The 18,292-nt window shown below is 41.4% G+C and overlaps 1 protein-coding gene and 1 non-coding gene across 19 annotated transcripts in view; both read right to left on the bottom strand.

Moving 5' to 3' along the window:
* The window catches only part of FANCC (FA complementation group C), a 221,524-nt gene that overhangs the window by 67,492 nt on the left and 135,740 nt on the right, over window positions 1-18,292 (bottom strand). For all 18 annotated transcript variants that reach the window (XM_028835423.2, XM_077966546.1, XM_077966556.1 and 15 more), the window contains 2 exons: window positions 5,739-5,849; window positions 4,791-4,855 (listed from right to left, as the gene is read on the bottom strand). In XM_028835423.2, coding sequence (XP_028691256.2) covers window positions 4,791-4,855; window positions 5,739-5,849 — 176 coding nt within the window. The remainder of the gene's footprint in view (window positions 1-4,790; window positions 4,856-5,738; window positions 5,850-18,292) is intronic.
* LOC114672927 (small nucleolar RNA U13) lies at window positions 6,196-6,302 on the bottom strand. The gene has a single exon (XR_003723452.2). It is a non-coding gene; the product is annotated as a small nucleolar RNA U13 (small nucleolar RNA).

Raw genomic sequence — 18,292 nt, 5'->3', positions numbered from 1 at the left:
ACCTTGTAGTTATTCTGTTCATGATTTTCTCTTATTCCCTTGAGTTTCATTGATTTTTTCATAGTGACATGCTTTGATTTCCTTCTCATTTTCCATTGTGCATCTCCTACAGGTATTTTCTTGTTGTTACCATGGGCATTACATTAAACATCTTAGAGTTATAACAACCTAACAAGACAACTTCAATCACATACTAAAACACTACTCATTTACATTTCCCTCCCCAGTTTATGTTATCAATATCACAAATTACATCCTTCTCTATTTTGTATTTATCAACACTGTTTAACATTTTTTATGCTTTTAAGTTCTATATCAGAATTAAAAAGTGAGTTATGTACACTCAGCCCTCTATATCTATGGGTTCTGTATCCATGGATTCAACTAAATCATAGATCAAAAATATAGTATTTGCAGGATGTAGAACCTAAAGATTGACTGTTTATATCTGTAAGTTCCATACAGTTTACTGTGGGACTGGAGCATCTATAGATTTTGATGTGTGGGAAGTCCTGGAACCAATCCTCTGTGGATACCAAGGGACAACTGTACTATACAACACAGTATTATAAGATTTTGTGTTTGTCTATATGTGTACATTTATCAGAAGCCTTTATATTTTTGTATGCTTCCACATTGCTAATATTCCTTCATTTCAACTTGAAGGACTCCCTTTAGCAATTCTTGTAAGGCAGGTCTAGTGATGAACTCCTTCAGCTTTTGTTATCTGGGAATGTCTTTACTTCTTCATTTTTGAAGGATGATGCAGCCCAGATGCAGTATTCTTGGTTGGAAGGGTTTTTTGTTTTGTTTTGTTTCCTCCTTGGCTCTTTGAATGTATCATCCCACTCCCTTCTCGCCTGTAATATTTCTTCTGAGAAATGCACTGATAATATTATGGAACCTTCCTTATACATGATACGTCACTTTTTTCTTGTTGCTTTCAAGATTATGTCTTTAACTTCCAACATTTCGGTTTTTGTGTATGTTGGTGCGGGCCTCTTTGGGTTCATTCTTTGGAGTCCTTTGAGCTTCTTAAATTAGGATATCCAATTCCTTCCTAATATTTGGGAAGTTTTCACCATTATTTCTTCAAGTAAGTTCTCTGCCCCTTTCTCTCTTATTCTAGGACTCCCATAATGTGTATATTGTTCCTTTTGATGTTGTTCCACAAGCGTCTTAGGCTTTCTTGACTTTCCTTCATTCTTTTTTCTGTTTCTCTGACTTAATAATTTCACATGATTTGTGTTTAAGTTTTCTCTTTCTTCTGTTTGATCAAGTCTACTGCTGAACCTTTCTAGTAAGTTTTTCAATTCACTTATTGAGTATCTTTAGCTCCAGAATATCTGTTCGGTTCTTTTTTAGTTTCTATCTCTTTGTTGATAGTCTCATTTTGTTCATGTATTGTTTTCCTGATTTAATTTAGTTGTTCATCTGTGTTCTCTTGTAGTGCCTTGAGACCCCTTAAGACAATTATTTCAAATTCTTTGTCAGGTAATGCATAGATCTCTGTTTCTTTAGGGTCTGTTTCTGTAGGTTTATTTTGATCCTTTGATTATGCCACATTTCCCTGGTTTACTTTGTGTCTTGTTATTTTTGTCGTATTCTGTACATTTAAAGAAACATCCGCTTCTCTCAGTCTTTATCGACTGACATGGTACAAGGGAAGACTTTCACCAATGGACCCGGCTGGAGATTCTGGAGGTCCTGGAGGTCCGTCAACGCTTTTCCAGGGATGTATCTTCTCTGGGCTCACGCATGTGATTTCCAAATTAGAGGGCTTCACTGGATTTTCGAGAGCTCCTACTCTCTTGCTCCCCCTAGTGTCCGTCTGTGGTATTGCAGATTCTCCGGTGCTGTAACAAGCTGCGGCGCTCTGGTTCCAAAGGATGCCATTTCTCTGTCAGTGCTGTGAGTCAGGACAGACAGACGCCAGTCCCTCCAGTAGGCCCCTGAAAAGCCAGAACACTGGATGTATATATTCCATTCTTCTCCTCCCCTCCCAAAGAACAAGTCGCGAGCTAGGCGTTTTCCCCAATTCTGTTGAGCTGTGCCAGCCTCCATCCACAGCGCTGCCAGCTCTCTGGTGCTACCACAAACCACCAAGCTTGCTTTTGTTCTCCACGGCCCCAAGACATCAAAAGTAGTCTTCCTTTATCCGCAGTTTTACTTTGTGTAGTTTGAGCTAGCCATGGTCACCCGTGGTCCAAAAATATTAAATGAAAAAATTCCAGAAATAATTCAAAGGTTTTAAATTGTGCACCGTTTTGTTTTTTTTGAGATGGCACCTCATTCTGTTGCCCAGGCTGGAGTGCAGTGATGCAATCTCAGCTCACTGCAACCTCCACCTCCCAGGTTCATGTGATTCTCCTGCCTCAGCCTCCCGAGTAGCTGGGACTACAAGCATAAGCCACCACGCCCGGCTAATTTGTATTTTTAGTAGAGACGGGGTTTTGTCATGTTGGCCAGGCTGGTCTTGAACTCCTGAAATCAGGTAATCCACCTGCTTCGGCCTCCCAAAGTGCTGGGATTAAAGGCATGTGCCACGGCACCCGGCCTAAATTGTGTACTGTTCTGAGTAGCATGATGAAATCTCATGGTGTCCCACTCTGTCCCACCTGGAACATGAATCATCCCTTTACCCAGGGTATCCATGATATATACACTACCTGCTCATTAGTCACTTAGTAGCCTTACTGGTGGTCAGATCAACTGTCACAGCATCACTGTGCTTGTCTTCAAGTAACCTTTATTTTATTACTACTTAATAATGACCTCAAAGTCCAACAGCACTGGGGCTGGCAATTTGCATATGCCACAGAGAAGTTGTAAAGTGCTTTTTTTAAGTGAAAAGGTGAAAGTTTTCAACTTAATAAGGAAAGACATATGCTGAGGTTGCTGAGATCTATAGTAAAAACACATCATCTATCTGTGAAATAGTAAAGAAGGAAAAAAATTTGTGTTAGTTTTGTCATTGCATCTCACATGGCAAAAATTACAGCCATCATATATGGTAAGTGTTTAGTTAAGATGGAAAAGACATTAAAGTTGTGAGTGGAATACAGAAATGTGTTATGATTGATGGCAATCAGGTTTGGTACTATCCACAGTTTCAGACATCCACTGGGTGTCTTGAAACATATCCCCTATAGATAAAGAGGGATTACTGTATGCAATTTCCTCGTCAGTGCTCCCAGTCAGTAGAGACAGAAATCTGTTCCTCAGTCTGCTCCCTAAAAAGTGAGAATGTTGGATGCACATTCCACTCTTCTTTTTCCCACCCAAGGGAGAGAAGCCACAAGCTGGGTTTTTCCTACCAATCTCACCAAGCTGTGCCAGACTTGGAAAAGGGCTATCACAGTTGAAACGAAACAGATTTTTAAATCAATTTCAATGTGGCTATTCTACACTTTGAGCTTGCCTGCAGCACTGTGACTTCTTAATTGGTTCTGTAGTTCTCATTGAAATTTTTTGGGATGTATGTTGTAGTTAAGTCAATGTCTCTATTGGGAAATAAGGTCTAGGACTTCCTATTCTGCCATCTTGCTGATGTCATTCCTGAAGAACTCCTTTAATATTAGTAATTCAGTTTTCACTTTTGGTAATGACCTGCTTAGATTCCTTGCTCATTTCTATACTGGAGTGTCTGCCTCTTTATGATTGATTTTTCCAAGTCATTTCTATATTTTGCATTCTGATCCTTTGTTTCTATTTGTTAACAGATTTTAAAAATTATTTTTATTGTGAGCTGCTTTTTAAAAAATCAACTGTGATGCATATTTTGGGAGTTTGGTGTAGGGAGTACATATACATTGCACTGACTGATTTTTAAAGTCCTTTTAAATAAATTTATAATTACATAATTCAAAAGATCCATCAGTCAACATTCACCTCACAACTAAATCCAAGTCTACCTGACATGTAAATAAATAAATCTAAACACTCTCCATATCTCCTATAGTTCTTTTTACATTGCCAAATCCAACATAATGAAGATTTTCTCCAATGTTTTCCTATAATAATTATATATTTAAGGGTTAGGTGCAAAAGATTCCTAAAGGTTGAGGACAAAGACAATTTCTGATAGGACTTGAATTAGCAATAGCTTTACGGGAAAAAAAAAAAAAATCAAGTCCCTCAGTCCCAGATTCTCTCGGTTAATGATACGTCAAAAATGAAGTGCCCGCTAATGAAAACTGAAATTCTTTCACAGACTGAAGAAACATTTGTAATGTGATTAATTGCCTTTTAATTTGTCTGAATCTCTTTGATTTGTTTAGTCTAGATTTTGGAATATCATGTTTCTTAAAATAGGGCATATGTTCACATCAAATGTTGCCTTGTAAATATCCTGACTCTGTGAGAGAGTGTGTGTGCGCGCGCACGTGCGCGTGTGCTGGGAGAAGGCAGAGCCAGGGCAGGCTAGTGTGACAGCACACACTTGCATCTGTGCACATTCTCCTCTTGCAGAGTGAGCAATCCCAGGGTAAAATTAAGAACTGCTCTTTCTTTTGTGCTCCCTACTGTAAATGTAGGGCTTTTTACCTAATGGGCCCACAAAAGACATTGTAGGATTTACTCACTGCTCTGTGAGAGTTGAGAAAATTGTGATTTTTAAAAGAGTTTGAAAAAACTCACCAATTTGCTATGTATTCCACTAAAATAATCTTTCTATATAACATACAACCATAACTGAACATCCATTTCCTATGAATTATAAAATTCTCCTCTCATAACCAAACTGATACATTTTGAAACCTGAGAAGAAGGATGTTTAGTTTAACACCTACCGCCTTTGAGTGTTAAATCCATTAAGATGATTCTCTCTGAGTTCAGACGCTAATGATAAAACCATCTGTAAAACAAAATCAGTTGCAGGTTAACTCAGGCTGCAAACAGGATTACATCAGTTCTATTCTTCTTGGTGTGAGTGATATTTCCGTTGAGATTCCCCCAACCCCCATCTTCTCATGTTTTACTCTGTCAGAGTGAAAAGGAAGCAGTGCCATGTCACATTTACTAATAACTGGGATTTTATGTTTAATGTCTGTAATTCTGCGTTTCTATGTAAGTAATGAACAACAGACAGGTCACTAATTTCCTAAGAATTAAAACAAAATCCATTTAAAGAAAAATTAGTTTGTTTCTTCATTTAAAATTTTCATTTGAAAAAAAAAAAAAAGTTTTTCTTGTATAAAGCTTCCAAAACACCAGAATGGTTGGCAAACATTAAAAATCTCGTAACATTTTTTAAAAGAGTTACATCAAGATTATAAGTTAAAATTTCTTACATTTGGCTACAATGTAAGCCAGAAGAAAACAAAGCTTTAATATTAAGAGGTAAATATGTAAAACTATGTATTGAATTTTCTGTTTTGCAAAAAAGTCCAATCAGGTTATTTGAAATATAAGATTCGTCCAACAGCACAAGACTGTGTTTATAATAGCTAAGAAAAGTTCCTCTCCCAAACATCTCTGAGTGAATATGCGAGATGTGTTCCTAGAAAGAGAGGCTGATTGGTTGGTTTGGTAAAACCCTTCCTGATTTCCTTCTTTCTCATAACTTCCCATCTCACGTTTCTTCCTTACGTGGCCATACGGCTGCCCAAGGTAAGAAGAGATAAACGAAGAAAAGTTAAACGTCTCTTCTGGAAGACTGAAATATTTCCATTTACTCTTTTCGCTGATGGCACATTCAGCATTAAACATTCCAGAAGTGATAAATTTTAAATACTCACATTTTTAAGCAGACCGGGATAGTAATCTATAGGGGCATATCCAAGACCCTGAGTGAAAAGAGCAACTTCTTTATCAAATCTGAGTGCTGAAAGTATATGAGATAATACACCCTAAAAAACATAAACAGAAAAAGTCAACTTCTTTAAAAGTGAATACAAGTGCCTTTTAGGTACAATACCTACAATTTATTTGCAAATGGGAGTGGTCTCTATGAAACAAAAAAATCTGTCAAAGTACCCAATTTACTTTGATTCAAAGCGTAAAAGAGAAATGTTAGCATTAAAGTTAATACATTAAAAAGAAGTCAAGTTAAACATTGACAGTGAAAACGAAAATATATATAATGAATGAGCAGTGCTTTACTTATATTAAGAAAGGAATCTTTATTGCTTTTAAACTCAGTAAAATATGTTTAGCAGCGATGATAAGATCATTTCTTTTTTTTTTGTTTTTTGAGGTCAGCTGGGCAATGTGCCGATGTCACACAAGGTTCGAGGGTGGCACATCTCACACACGCACGTGAAACACCCAATCGTGATCATGCTCACAAACTACAAAAGGATCCAGATAATAGAATTTAACATAAGATAGAGAACATATCACAAATCAGTAGGGAAAGGGCAGATTATGTAATAAATGGTGCCTCAAAAACTATTTGTAAAAAGAAAAAAAGATTCTCACCGGGTATTATTCATCAAAATACACTCCAGTTTAATGTAAAGTAAAGAGATAAATGTAAAAATGAAATAATACACAAGAAAAAAATTAGAACATTTTTCAGGTGTCTGAATGAGAAAGAACTCTGAGAAATGAAAATCCTGGGAGAAAATCATCAGGGAAGAGGTTTGGCTGTGCTCAATAAAAATAAAATCTTGTGTTTACCAGAAAAATAGTATGAGCACAAACTAAGAAGAATGTTAACAACAAACGGCACAGATTCTATGTATGTTATCAAATTAATGTACAAAATAAATGACAAACACTAAGAGCATAACAATGCATATGAATAGATAGTTCACAAGAGAAAACACAAATGGCTAAGAAACACATAAACGAATGTTCGTCCTCCGTAATCAAGAGTAAGACACCCGTATGGCACTTTCACTTAAGGAGTTCAAGTTTTTACAGACGTGAATAGCTAATGCTGTACGGGGTTCTACGAAACAGGTTTTCTGTGTGAGCTCCTGGAGGGATGGAAATAGGGTCTCCCACACAGAGTGCAGTTGTGAATGGCACCGAGGGGCCCATGAAGTGTCAGCAGATGCAACGCAGCCCAGAACCCATCACGAGGCCTGGACTTCCAGGGGTGTGTCAGGCTAGAGGTTTGGCGCCCGAACAAAGACAGATTACGGGTTAATAGAGGCCCTGCCTTATAGAAAGCAACTTGAAAAAAATATATTAAATGTCTTCAAAATATTCAGAACCTTTGATATATGTGGCATACATTTAAGGAAATAAATGCAAGTATGATGACAGGAACTATGCTCAAAGATGTTTACTGTAGTGGTTATTTCTCATATAGTAAAAATTATCTAACAGCAGGGAATGATTAATATCCTTATGCAGTGGCTCACTGTAAGCCACTAACATGTTTATAAAGGGGCCAGGCATGGTGGCTCACACCTGTAATCACAGCACTTTGGAAGGTCGAGGCAGGCAGATCACTCGAGCCCAGGAGTTCGAGACCAGACTGGGCAATACAGAGAAACCTGACCTCTACAAAAAAATACAAAAAATTAGCTGGGCATGGTGGTGCACACCTGTGGTCCCCGCTACTCAGGAGGCTGAGGCAGGAGGATCGCCTGAGGCAGGAGGACCGCCTGAGCCCCAGAAATTGAGGCTCTGCCCTACAGGCTGGGAGTTGGAGTGAGACCCTGTCTCCAACGAAAAGAAGTTTATGAATAATTTTAATAGTATTTAAAATGGTTATACTATTAAATGAAGAAAGATGTAAAATGTTATACTCAGAATATAAAAATAACCCATACATAAGAATGGAAAAACAATGGAAGAAAATACCACTGTCTGAGTCCGTCTGTGTTGCTAGAGCAAAATACCTCGGACGGGGTCACTGACAAGAGCAGAACTTTATGTCTCAGTTCTGGAGGCTGGAAGTCCAGGACCAAGGAGCTGGCAGGCTCAGTGTCTGGTGAAGGCTTCCAAGGTGATGCCCTGTTGCTGTGCCCTCTAAAGGGGACGGACACTATGAATGCTGTGTCTTCACATGGTGAAAGGGACACAAGGGCAAAAGGGCCCAGGGCACTCTCTCCACCTCTTATAAAATCACCAATCCCATTCATGAGAGCTTTGCCCTCATGACTTAATCACCCCCCAAAGCCCCTCTTAATATTATCACATTGGTGATCACGTTTTAACACATGGAATTTAGGGAATATATTTAGATCACAGCTATCACCAAATGTTAGCAGTTTCTAGGGTGGTGCTAGAGACCCATAATAGTGCCACCCTAGATACTGTTAACATTTATATTATTTCATATATATGTGTGTGTGTATGTGTGTATATATATATATTTTTTTTCTTTCTACTTTAGTATGTTTCCTTGCCTCCCATACATGTATGTGCCTCTTTTAATACCAGGAAAAAAATATTTTTTGAAAAAGTTTTATTTGGAAATACTCGGTTTTTTAAAAAAGTCCTATACTGCATTTTGTGGTAACACATTATGAGATAAAATGAATTTGCATCTGTGCATATAAATGTATGTATGTAACTTCATACACAAATACTTGGAGATGACAGTCTAATCTGAGGTGGAGGCTGAGGGTGCCTCAGTGATGGGCAGGTAGGCTCCATGGACCCGACAAGCACGTGGCACATACCAGTGACACTCTGGGTGGTTACCACTATCATGGTGGTCATTTCCATTTCATCATAAAATATCTCACACATCCAAAAAGACACAAAATATTATGTCAAATTCCACAAACCTTCAAGCTTCATCAGTAAAGCATTAGAAATAAGAAGCCTTCTATGCCCTCTGCCCTTCCTCACCATGATTCAACAGCAGTCTCTACCCCTGGGGGAAACTCTACCCTGAATCTGGGATGCAGCCTTTTGTGAGGATCATGTACTTTCTCCCTGTGAGCTCAGACCTGCCTCCGTATCCTTAAAAGAGAATCCAGGCAACACTCCTAAGTCATGTTAAGTGGAAACCTGCCATTCCTACATTATATCCTATCTACAGTTTTCAAATTAGAATTGCAAGTTAACAAAGTAGCTTTAAAACATTACTTCTCAGTAGACGACATTCACGATTAATAAAAACAACAACAAAACCCCCCAGCAGTGTGTACTACATGATTTACAAAAAAATGAATCCCCTGGAAAGGGGGAAAAACAGGAACCTTACAGGGTTAGAGTGAACATTTTCTAAGGTAGAGAGAAGGATGGAGCCACTTGCTTGTTACTGTTTTTCCCTCTTTCAGTTCAAATCTGCCCCAAATACAGAAAGCAAACAGAAGCTGACCATAGCCCCAAGGGAGTTCGCCTCCATGTTGGTGGTGGTGGTCTTTTTCAACACCAAGGGCAACCTGGGAGAGAGAGGGAGGGAGCGGCTGTGGCTGGGCAGGCAGAGTCAGGGAGCCCAGGTACAAGCCAGCGTGCCATCTGTGGAGGGCGATGGTGCTTTCCACCAGCCGCGCTTACTGCTGGACTCCACTGAACTTCTGAAGGGAGAAGGTGGGGCCTGCAGAGCAGGGAGAGTGCTTGGTGCTCTTGGCAAGCCAGTGTGGGGCCTGAACCCCCAGCGGGGTGCAGGGCAGGTGTTCTGGGAAAAGGGAAAGCCCGGCCAGGCCTGGCCGGCCATATGTCCAATCCACACGGAGGTGTCTGAGTCAGACCCAGGCAGAGAGTCAGACCCAGGCAGAGCAGGAGGATTTGGTTTGGAAACCAGGCAGTCTCCAAGTCGGCAGCAGTCTGGGTTTTCACGGAGCAGGTCAGTCTGATGCTAGGTGAGGGGAGGGCAGTGTCCGAAGAACGCAGCCGTCTACTCAGAAACCAGACTTCTGCATTCTATTTAACACATTTAAAGCACTTACTACACGCCACGGGCTGTTCAAAGCAGATTACAAGTAGCAATTCATTGAATCCTCACAGCCTATGGGTAGGTAGTTACTGAATCTGGGTTAAAGAGGAGGAAATCAAGACAGTTGAAGCAGCCTGCCCAAGGTTAGTTATTTACTCTACGGCCAAACCTTATAATGAACCTCCCTACATCCACTGTCCATGAGACTGTTGGGATAGTTTTTAGCAATGCAAATCTGAATGCTCTCAGTCTGAGACCCTTTCGGCTTCCAGTTACTCTTACTGTGAAGCCCAAATTTCTCAGAGTGAAGCAGCCTGGCCCACCAGCGCACCCCACACCCGGCTTCACTGCTCCTTACTAGCCTGTCTGCGACCCTGGAGGGCCACAGGCTTTCTGGGCCATCAGGACTTTAGTATGTCCGATTCCCTCTGCCTGGGGAGCTCTCCTATGCCCCTCACTTGTGAGAAGTGACTTCTTGAAGGAATTCTAGCAACTGTGACAACTAAAATTTACCAAGTGCTTACAATGTGTGAGGCACTATGTTCTCTAAGTATAGCATCTCACTGAAAACCCCAGGTTCAGTTTTTAATCAAATTCAATTAAGCAAAGTTTCAATTAAGCCACCCATAAACAGATGGCTACTGTTACTATACAATCCACCCTCAAACAATCAGAGTGTAAGGCACTACAGACCCAGTTGGGATGGAAAGTAAGGTAGTATGCAATTGAAGGAAGCCAGTTTTGAGCAGTAACAGCTAAGGGTCAGTTAAGATTGTAGAGTTAAACAAAGCCATGCCCAGGCTTCCGCCTAACCGACAGCCTCCCAGAAGCACTCACACCCTGGGCCTGGGACCAGCTCACGGAAGGTGACTTCCCAATACTGCATGAGCTCTGTCTTGACATTTGATTTCAGAGGCTGAGATGAGAGATCGTAAATAATTCCTAAGTAATGTTTAAAATAGCCACAAAGAGTTCCCTAGATACTACAGTCATGTATCACTTAACAACTGGGGTACATCCTGAGAAATGCGTCGTTAGGCAGTTTCTTGGCATGCGAACATCACAGAGTATACTTACATGAACCCAGACGGCTCAGCCTGCTGCACACCTAGGCTACACGGGAGAGCCTATTGCTCCTGGCCTACAAACCTGTGCAGCATGGGACTGTACAGAATACTGTAACACTGTGATCTAGACCTATCTAAATGTAGAAAAGGTGCAGTAAAACTATGGTATAACATGGAAAAAATGGTACACCTGTATAGGACACTTCCCATGAATGGAGCTTGCGGGACTGGAAGTTGCTCTGGGTGAGTCAGCGGAGCGTGAATGTGAAGGCCGAAGACGTGACTGTAGACTTTACAGCACTGTACACTTAGGCTACACTAAATTCATAAAAACACATGTTTCTTTCTTCAGCAATAAACTCTTCTTAGCTTACCACAACTTTCGAATTTGATAAACCTTTTATTTTTGTTGAACTTTTGCACTATTAAAATCAACACTTAGCCTAAAACACACTGCACAGCTGTACAAAAATATTTTCTTTCCCTATATCCTTACACTATAAACTTCTAATTTTTTTTTTTTTAACTTTTTAAACTTTTTTGTTAAAAACTGAGGCACACTGCCACCCTGACACTTGTCCTGGTCACTTCAACCCCCGGCTCACTGTTGTGCCAGTGTGAATGCAAACCCTGCTCTCTGGCTGCCAAGCATGGATGTGGCCAGGAGAGCAAATCAAGCATTCAAGCTCCAGGCAAGAGGTCTGCTCAGGTTCCCAAATAGGCTTTCCAGAATTTCCCCAAGATACTGAGACTCAGCCTCTTCCAGGCCTCACTGCCAAAGAGAATCAGAGAGGATCGGGGAGCCGTCCAGACTCTCCAGCCCAAGCTTGAAGCACACAGCCTAACACAAATTTGTAAACTTTCTTAAAACAGTATGAGATTTGTTTTTGCCTTTTTTTTTTTTTTTAGCTCATCAACTATCATTAGTGTTAGTGTATTTAATGTGTAGACCAAGACAATTCTTCCAATGTAGCCCAGGGAAGTCAAAAGATTGGACACCCTGCTCTAGCCTCGTCTGTAGTGAAAATGGACTTGTACCCAAAGAGGCAACTCACTGTCCACAAGGACACCATCCCAGATGCTGACCATCAACCTCCTGCTTCCCTGGAACAGACCTTATCTGAGTCCCGTCAGAGCCCACATTGTCCGCCAGCCTCTGACGTCCAGACATGTGCCAGAACAGCCCCTCAGAGCTGTCTTGATGAGATGGGACGAGGGGTGGTAGAGATTCAGGTTCAGAACGGCTGCCTTATCCCTCCCTTCTGAGAGGTCTGTACCTGCTGGTTGGAGCCCTCACCCCTTAGAAGGCTTGGCCCATGTGCCAGGAAGTGCCCCTAAAAGGACCTTCTGGTCCCTCTTCCTCCTCTGAGGCGAGTGCCCTGGAATGAGACCGTCTGTGCTGGGGAACACAACCTCCATTCGTACAACCAGGCCGACTGGCGCCCTGATGTCCGGAGGCAGGAAGAGACGCAGCACCCAGCTTGTGTCTGTGCATCTGTGTTTCTCCAGCTGTGGTACCTGTGCAAGCAGTGGAACCCCAAAGAACACTGGGTGGTCAACACACAGACACGGCACCTAATGCAAGTATGTAAGTTTAAGTTGAATATAAAATGGGACTTACAATGTCATATAAAAATGTTACTTACTTTTATAAGAAAATTGAGTTAAATTTCGTAAGGGCGTTAAAATATAATTTTAATAGGAAGCTATGAAAATTATCTACACTTGGTGTACAAATGACTGAATTTTGGGTAACTCTGTAAAAGCCGCTTATGGGTATAAAGAGGGGTCTGTCACTTACTTTATAAGACATCGACTTCCAAATCTGTGCTGTTTTTAACCAGTGCCCTCTGGTGATACTAACATTTCTTAGCCTGAAAGAACATTTCCATGGAAACCATAATAGGGATTTCGCTAATTTTGGATTAAAATCATTATAAAATGGTTTGGTTGGTTTATGCTCTTGTTAACCAAATGCTCCTACAGATAGCATATTGCACATGTGTCTTGATGTGCTCTTGCATCTAAGGTCAATTTCCCTTATTCATCAAATTTTATTTACTTTAGATAAAAGAGACCTTGTAGTTAGCATGTACTCTATGAATCTGTACTTGGTTAGAAATACAAATTCTCAGACAAAACCCAGACCTATTTTATCAAAATCTGATCTATTTTATTAAAATCTGGATTTAAAATAATATTTCCAGGTGATTCACATGCACATTAATGACTGTTACTAGCTCTATCGCCCAGGCTGGAGTACAATGGCACAATTTCGGCTCACTGCAACCTCTGCCTCCCGGGCTCAGGTGGTGCTCCTGCCTCAGCCTCTGGAGTAGCTGGGATTACAGGCACCCGCCACTACGCCCGGCTAATTTTTGTATATTTAGTAGAGATTGGGATTCACCATGTTGGCCAGGCTGGTCTCAAACTCCTGGCCTCAAGTGATCTGCCCACCTCGGCCTCCCAAAGTGCTAGGATTGCAGGTGTGAGCCACCGTGCCCGGCCGGTATTCTATTCTTAAGAGGAGAAAAAGTTATATGGGGGTACTGATTTGTCAAAAAGGTACAGTTAAGAGTATATATTTCAATGCACATACATCTTATAAAAATAACAAAAAATAATAATAAAGAGATGGGGAATGAGCCAAAGTATAGATGAAGCAGAAACAGCACATGATGAGTTGTTGTTGAGGCTGAGTGTCAGATCTATTATACCATTTTGTTAATTTTGTATATGTTTAAAATGTTCTGTAATAAAACACTTGTATAAAAAGACAAAGCTTATCTATAACACTAGCTCTTAAGATTGTGGCTACCTTTGGAGAGGAAGAAGGAAGAAAGCGGAGTCAGAAGCACGAACAAGGCTGGTTCTATCTTGTGGTTACAAAAATGTATTTGCCTTGTGATAATTCACTGAGCTTTATCTTAATGCTTTGTGCATGTGCTTCTGTATGCATATTATGTATCAATAAAAATTTAAATACTAAAGAGAAAAACTGAAGTACACACATTAGCTGAGGCCCACACAGCGTCAGGTAATTAACATCACTGTCTTCTGCCTCCACACCAGAAGGTCTTCAGGGGCAGTAACAATAACGTGTGTGGAGCTATCACCTCCTGTAATCACAATGTCTTCTTCCGGAATGAACACGTCCTGAAGAACCCGCCTAAACCTATCTTACAGTTGACTTTTTTTAACTTTTAATTTTTTTTTTTTTGAGACAGAGTGTTGCTCTGTCACCCAGGCTGGCAATCATAGTTCGCTGCAACTTTGAACTCCTGGGCTCAAGCAATCTTCCCGCCTCAGCCTCTCGAGTAGTTGAGACTACAGGCATGTGCCACCACGCCTGGCTTATTTATTTCATTTTAGTTTATTTTATTTTTGTAGAGGCAGGGTCTCAGTATGTCACTCAGGCTGGTCTCAAACTCCTGGCCTAAAGTTATCCTTCCACCTTGGTCTCCCAAAGCACTGGGATTATAGGCATGAGCCACCACATCTGGCCAACTTTTTTTTTTTTTTTTAAATAAGTAGTACACTCTAAATAACAAGTATAAGTATGTTAAATACATAAACCAGTAACATAGCCATTTATTATTATCAAGTAATCATGTATATATATAATTGTATGTGCTATACTTTCATATGACTAACAGCACAGGATATTTGTTTACCTAGAATCACCACAAACATGTGAACAATGTGTTATGTTACATTACACCTATGATGTCCCTAGGTCATAGACACTTTCCAGCTCCATTATAATCTTATGAGACCACCATTGTACATGCAGGCTGTTGCTGACCAACATGTCATTATAAGGCACATGACTATATTTCCAATGTCCGCATTGCACGAGCTGACTTTAACATATAATGTCGTGGAAAAACAAAAATGCAGTATCTCATTTATCTGCAAGGGATACACTCCAAGACCCTCAGTGGATGCCAGAAACCTTGAATGGTACCTAACCTTTCTCTCTCCTCTGTGTGTGTGTGTGTGCACATTGTGTGTGTGTGTAAATATATAAAACAAAATTACATATTTTAACTAACGTCCTTTTTCCATAATAACCCTAATATAAGTGGCTATGAAGTGCCACAAGAGTTTTTTCCCTGAATAAAATAAGGGTTAAGTCCTAGAACAATATACAGAGGCCAGTATACGGTTACATAGTTTTGAAACAGATACCTCAAACTTTGGTCCCCTAAATTTTTATTTTAAAGTAAACTTAAATATTGATGAGCATTTCTCATTGCTAAGAATAATTTTTTTTACTGCCACCTAGTGGCAAATAGTCTAAACACAAAACCATTAAAGATTAGGCACTGGCTCTTGGACAAAAATAAATTTCTATAGTCATACAATAATAGGTTCTTTTTCAAATGCTGGCAAAGCAATCTTGGAGATCCTTTACTCTAACTCCCTCATTTTACTAATGAAGCACTGAGCTTCTAAATATACAAATCGGTAATTAAGGAAAGGATGTGCATATAAATGAACAGGTTCAGACATAAAGACGTACAGATATTATTACCCTGACCATTGATAGAAAATCTTCCATGGGTAGAAAGTATGGGAACTAACACAGCTGTACCTAAAATGATTTTAAGCCCAATTTCGATTCATGTGAAAGTTAAGAATGAAACTCTGCTCATGTGTGAAAAGCCATTGAATATGCTAAGATCATGAGGGTGAACTTTCCTAAGAAGGCAAGTTTTTTTTTTTTTTTTTTTTTTGGAGACGGAGTCTCGCTCTGTCTCCCAGGCTGGAGTGCAGTGGCCGGATCTCAGCTCACTGCAAGCTCCGCCTCCTGGGTTCACACCATTCTCCTGCCTCAGCCTCCCGAGTAGCTGGGACTACAGGTGCCCACCACCTCGCCCGGCTATTTTTTTGTATTTTTTAGTAGAGAAGGGGTTTCACCGTGTTAGCCAGGACGGTCTCGATCTCCTGACCTCGTGATCCGCCCGTCTCCGCCTCCCAAAGTGCTGGGATTACAGGCGTGAGCCACCGCGCCCGGCCGAAGGCAAGTTTTAAATAAAGCAGAGGGAAATCCACTGCCCTTGCTTTCGGGTGCTGTTAGTTGTCCTCGCCTCACTGTGTCTGCTCTCTCGTGTAACAGGCAGAACATTCACAGGCAGGCTGGGAAAGCTGGAGCGATGGGCTGTGGTCTGGAACATGGTATGGGTGTGGAAGACGGGCTCTGGGTTTTGCTCAGGCAAAGGGCTAGGAGAGCCAAACTGTGGTCAATATTCTCAAACTGAGACAGAGCACATATATTGTGCTTCTCTAAACAATTTATTCATCTCATCATTAAAGTCTTTTAGAATTTTCACCACTTAGGTCTCCACGGCATATCTCTTTATACAAAATATACAAAAAAAAAAAAAAAAGGTGTTGGCCAGGAGTGCTGGCTCACGCCTGTAATCCCAGCACTTTGGGAGGCCAAGGCGGACGGATCACAAGGTCAGGAGATCGAGACCATCCTAGCTAATACAGTGAAACCCCATCTCTACTAAAAATACAAAAAATTAGCCAGGCATGGTGGCGGGCGCCTTTAGACCCAGCTACTTGGGAGGCTGAGGCAGGAGAATGGCATGAATTTGGGAGGCGGAGCTCGCAGTGAGCTAAGATCACGCTACTGCACTCCAGCCCAGGCAACAGAGCAAGACTCCGTCTCAAAAAAAAAAAAAAAAAAGGTGTATATAAATAGGGATCCATTATTTATTCATTCAACAAACAGGTTGAGGATGATCTGCTTTCAAGCCACTCTCCTGGGACCACTGGGGTGAGAAGCCCTGCAGCCTGGTGAAGGGTGCTGCAGGTGGGAACAGCCAGCACGAGAGCCAGCTCGCTAAATGCTGGAATGACTCTTGGTGCGGCAGCTGCTGTGGGAACAGAGCCAGGAGAGATGAATTCCAACTGCTGGGTTCTGGGGCGCTCCCAAAGACAATGGCATCTGAGCTGATTCTGAGGGCTGGGGAAGAAGACAAACCAGAGGAGGGAGAGGCGAGGGGAAGAGAGAAAGCGCATGTGTGATGTGGCTGGGACAGAGGAAGGTGACTGGGGAAGGAGTAGAGAAAAAAGGTGGGAAAACCTCTCCTGTCACCCCCTAAGGCTCCCGGCCCCCACTCCAGCCTGCCCCTCCATGGCCTCGGCCCACCTGGGCAAACTCACTTCCCCTGCCTTTCTCTTTCATCCCTGCGACTTGGTGACATCAGACTCCTGGCTGGTCACCAAATTCACCCAGCCCCTTCCCACCTCCAGACCATTTCCCTCTTCTGAGACACCCAACAACCTCCCTGCCCCCATCTCTAGCTGCCAAAATCACACCCGTCTTTCAAAATTCACCTTTCTCCAGGATTCCTGTTCTAGTTCTCGACTGGGCAAGATGTTGTTCTGAACTCTCTGTGGTTCCTCCCTTGTGTTTTTCTCGCCGGCACCTTCCAAGGTCACCTTGCAGTGTGACGGTTTGCCTGCTCTCCTCTGCCCACCGCTACATGCAGGCGCTCCACGGCAGGCACTGCCTCGCTATCCCTCAGTCCCAGCACAGCTGTGACCCACACAATAGTCGTTCAATAAAGACCAGCTGAGTCAAAGCCAAGGGCACAGATTGCCCTCTTACAGCTACTGAAGAACATAATCGCTACAGGATTCCCTCGTGACCTCGTTATAGGCGAACACAAGTTTTCTTTTTCACAGTTTGCTTTCCTAAGTTGCAGGTCATAAAATACCCACAGAAAACTGGGAAAACATGACATGGCTATGTGCTTTTACTTCAAAGACGTTAACTCATGTTGGTAACACTGACCAGAACCTGCACACCAATGAGGATGTACATCATTGGCTAAGGTGTTGCTTTGGTGCCACTCAGCTTGCAGTAACCTTCGGGTGCTGGGGTAACAGAACATCCAGGACGGACAGGAAAAGCAGAAGCAAAGGACCATCTTTGCTGAAAGGGGTTCTGGGAAATTCAGCCTCAGCTGTATGTAAATAGAAGTTATAATGCATATCTACATACTTAAAAACATTTTTTCCTGCAAACCTGGTTAGTAAAACAAAGCTTCTATTAGTTCCATCCGATATACTCAATTATTTTTGGCCCCCCAAAATGTATTTCTCAGGTATAAATCGGCCTCTTTCTTCAAACCAGTCTGCTCAGTCCTGGGTCTGTGGCCATGCTGCCACGTCGAATACCTGGAGGGCTCTCTGGCCATGACCATATAAAATACTTGTGCCCAAATGCTGAATTAGTTGCTTCTCCCTCCCCGCCTCTGCTTTTTTAAAAACGTTTCCATGGCATTTTATGTAAACATCTAGTAAAAAAATTTTTGTTGTTACACTGGAATTCTTTGTTTACTTAATATCAAAATGCCCAAACCGACTAAATTACCTGCAAATGACTTCTATTTTTCTAAATTAAATACCATGGTGAAAA

Source organism: Macaca mulatta, chromosome 15 (genome assembly GCF_049350105.2).
Source record: "Macaca mulatta isolate MMU2019108-1 chromosome 15, T2T-MMU8v2.0, whole genome shotgun sequence".
In the NCBI taxonomy this organism is placed as follows: domain Eukaryota; kingdom Metazoa; phylum Chordata; class Mammalia; order Primates; family Cercopithecidae; genus Macaca; species Macaca mulatta.
Note: the sequence above shows the minus strand (reverse complement) of the source record. Positions and strands in the feature narration are given on the sequence as shown.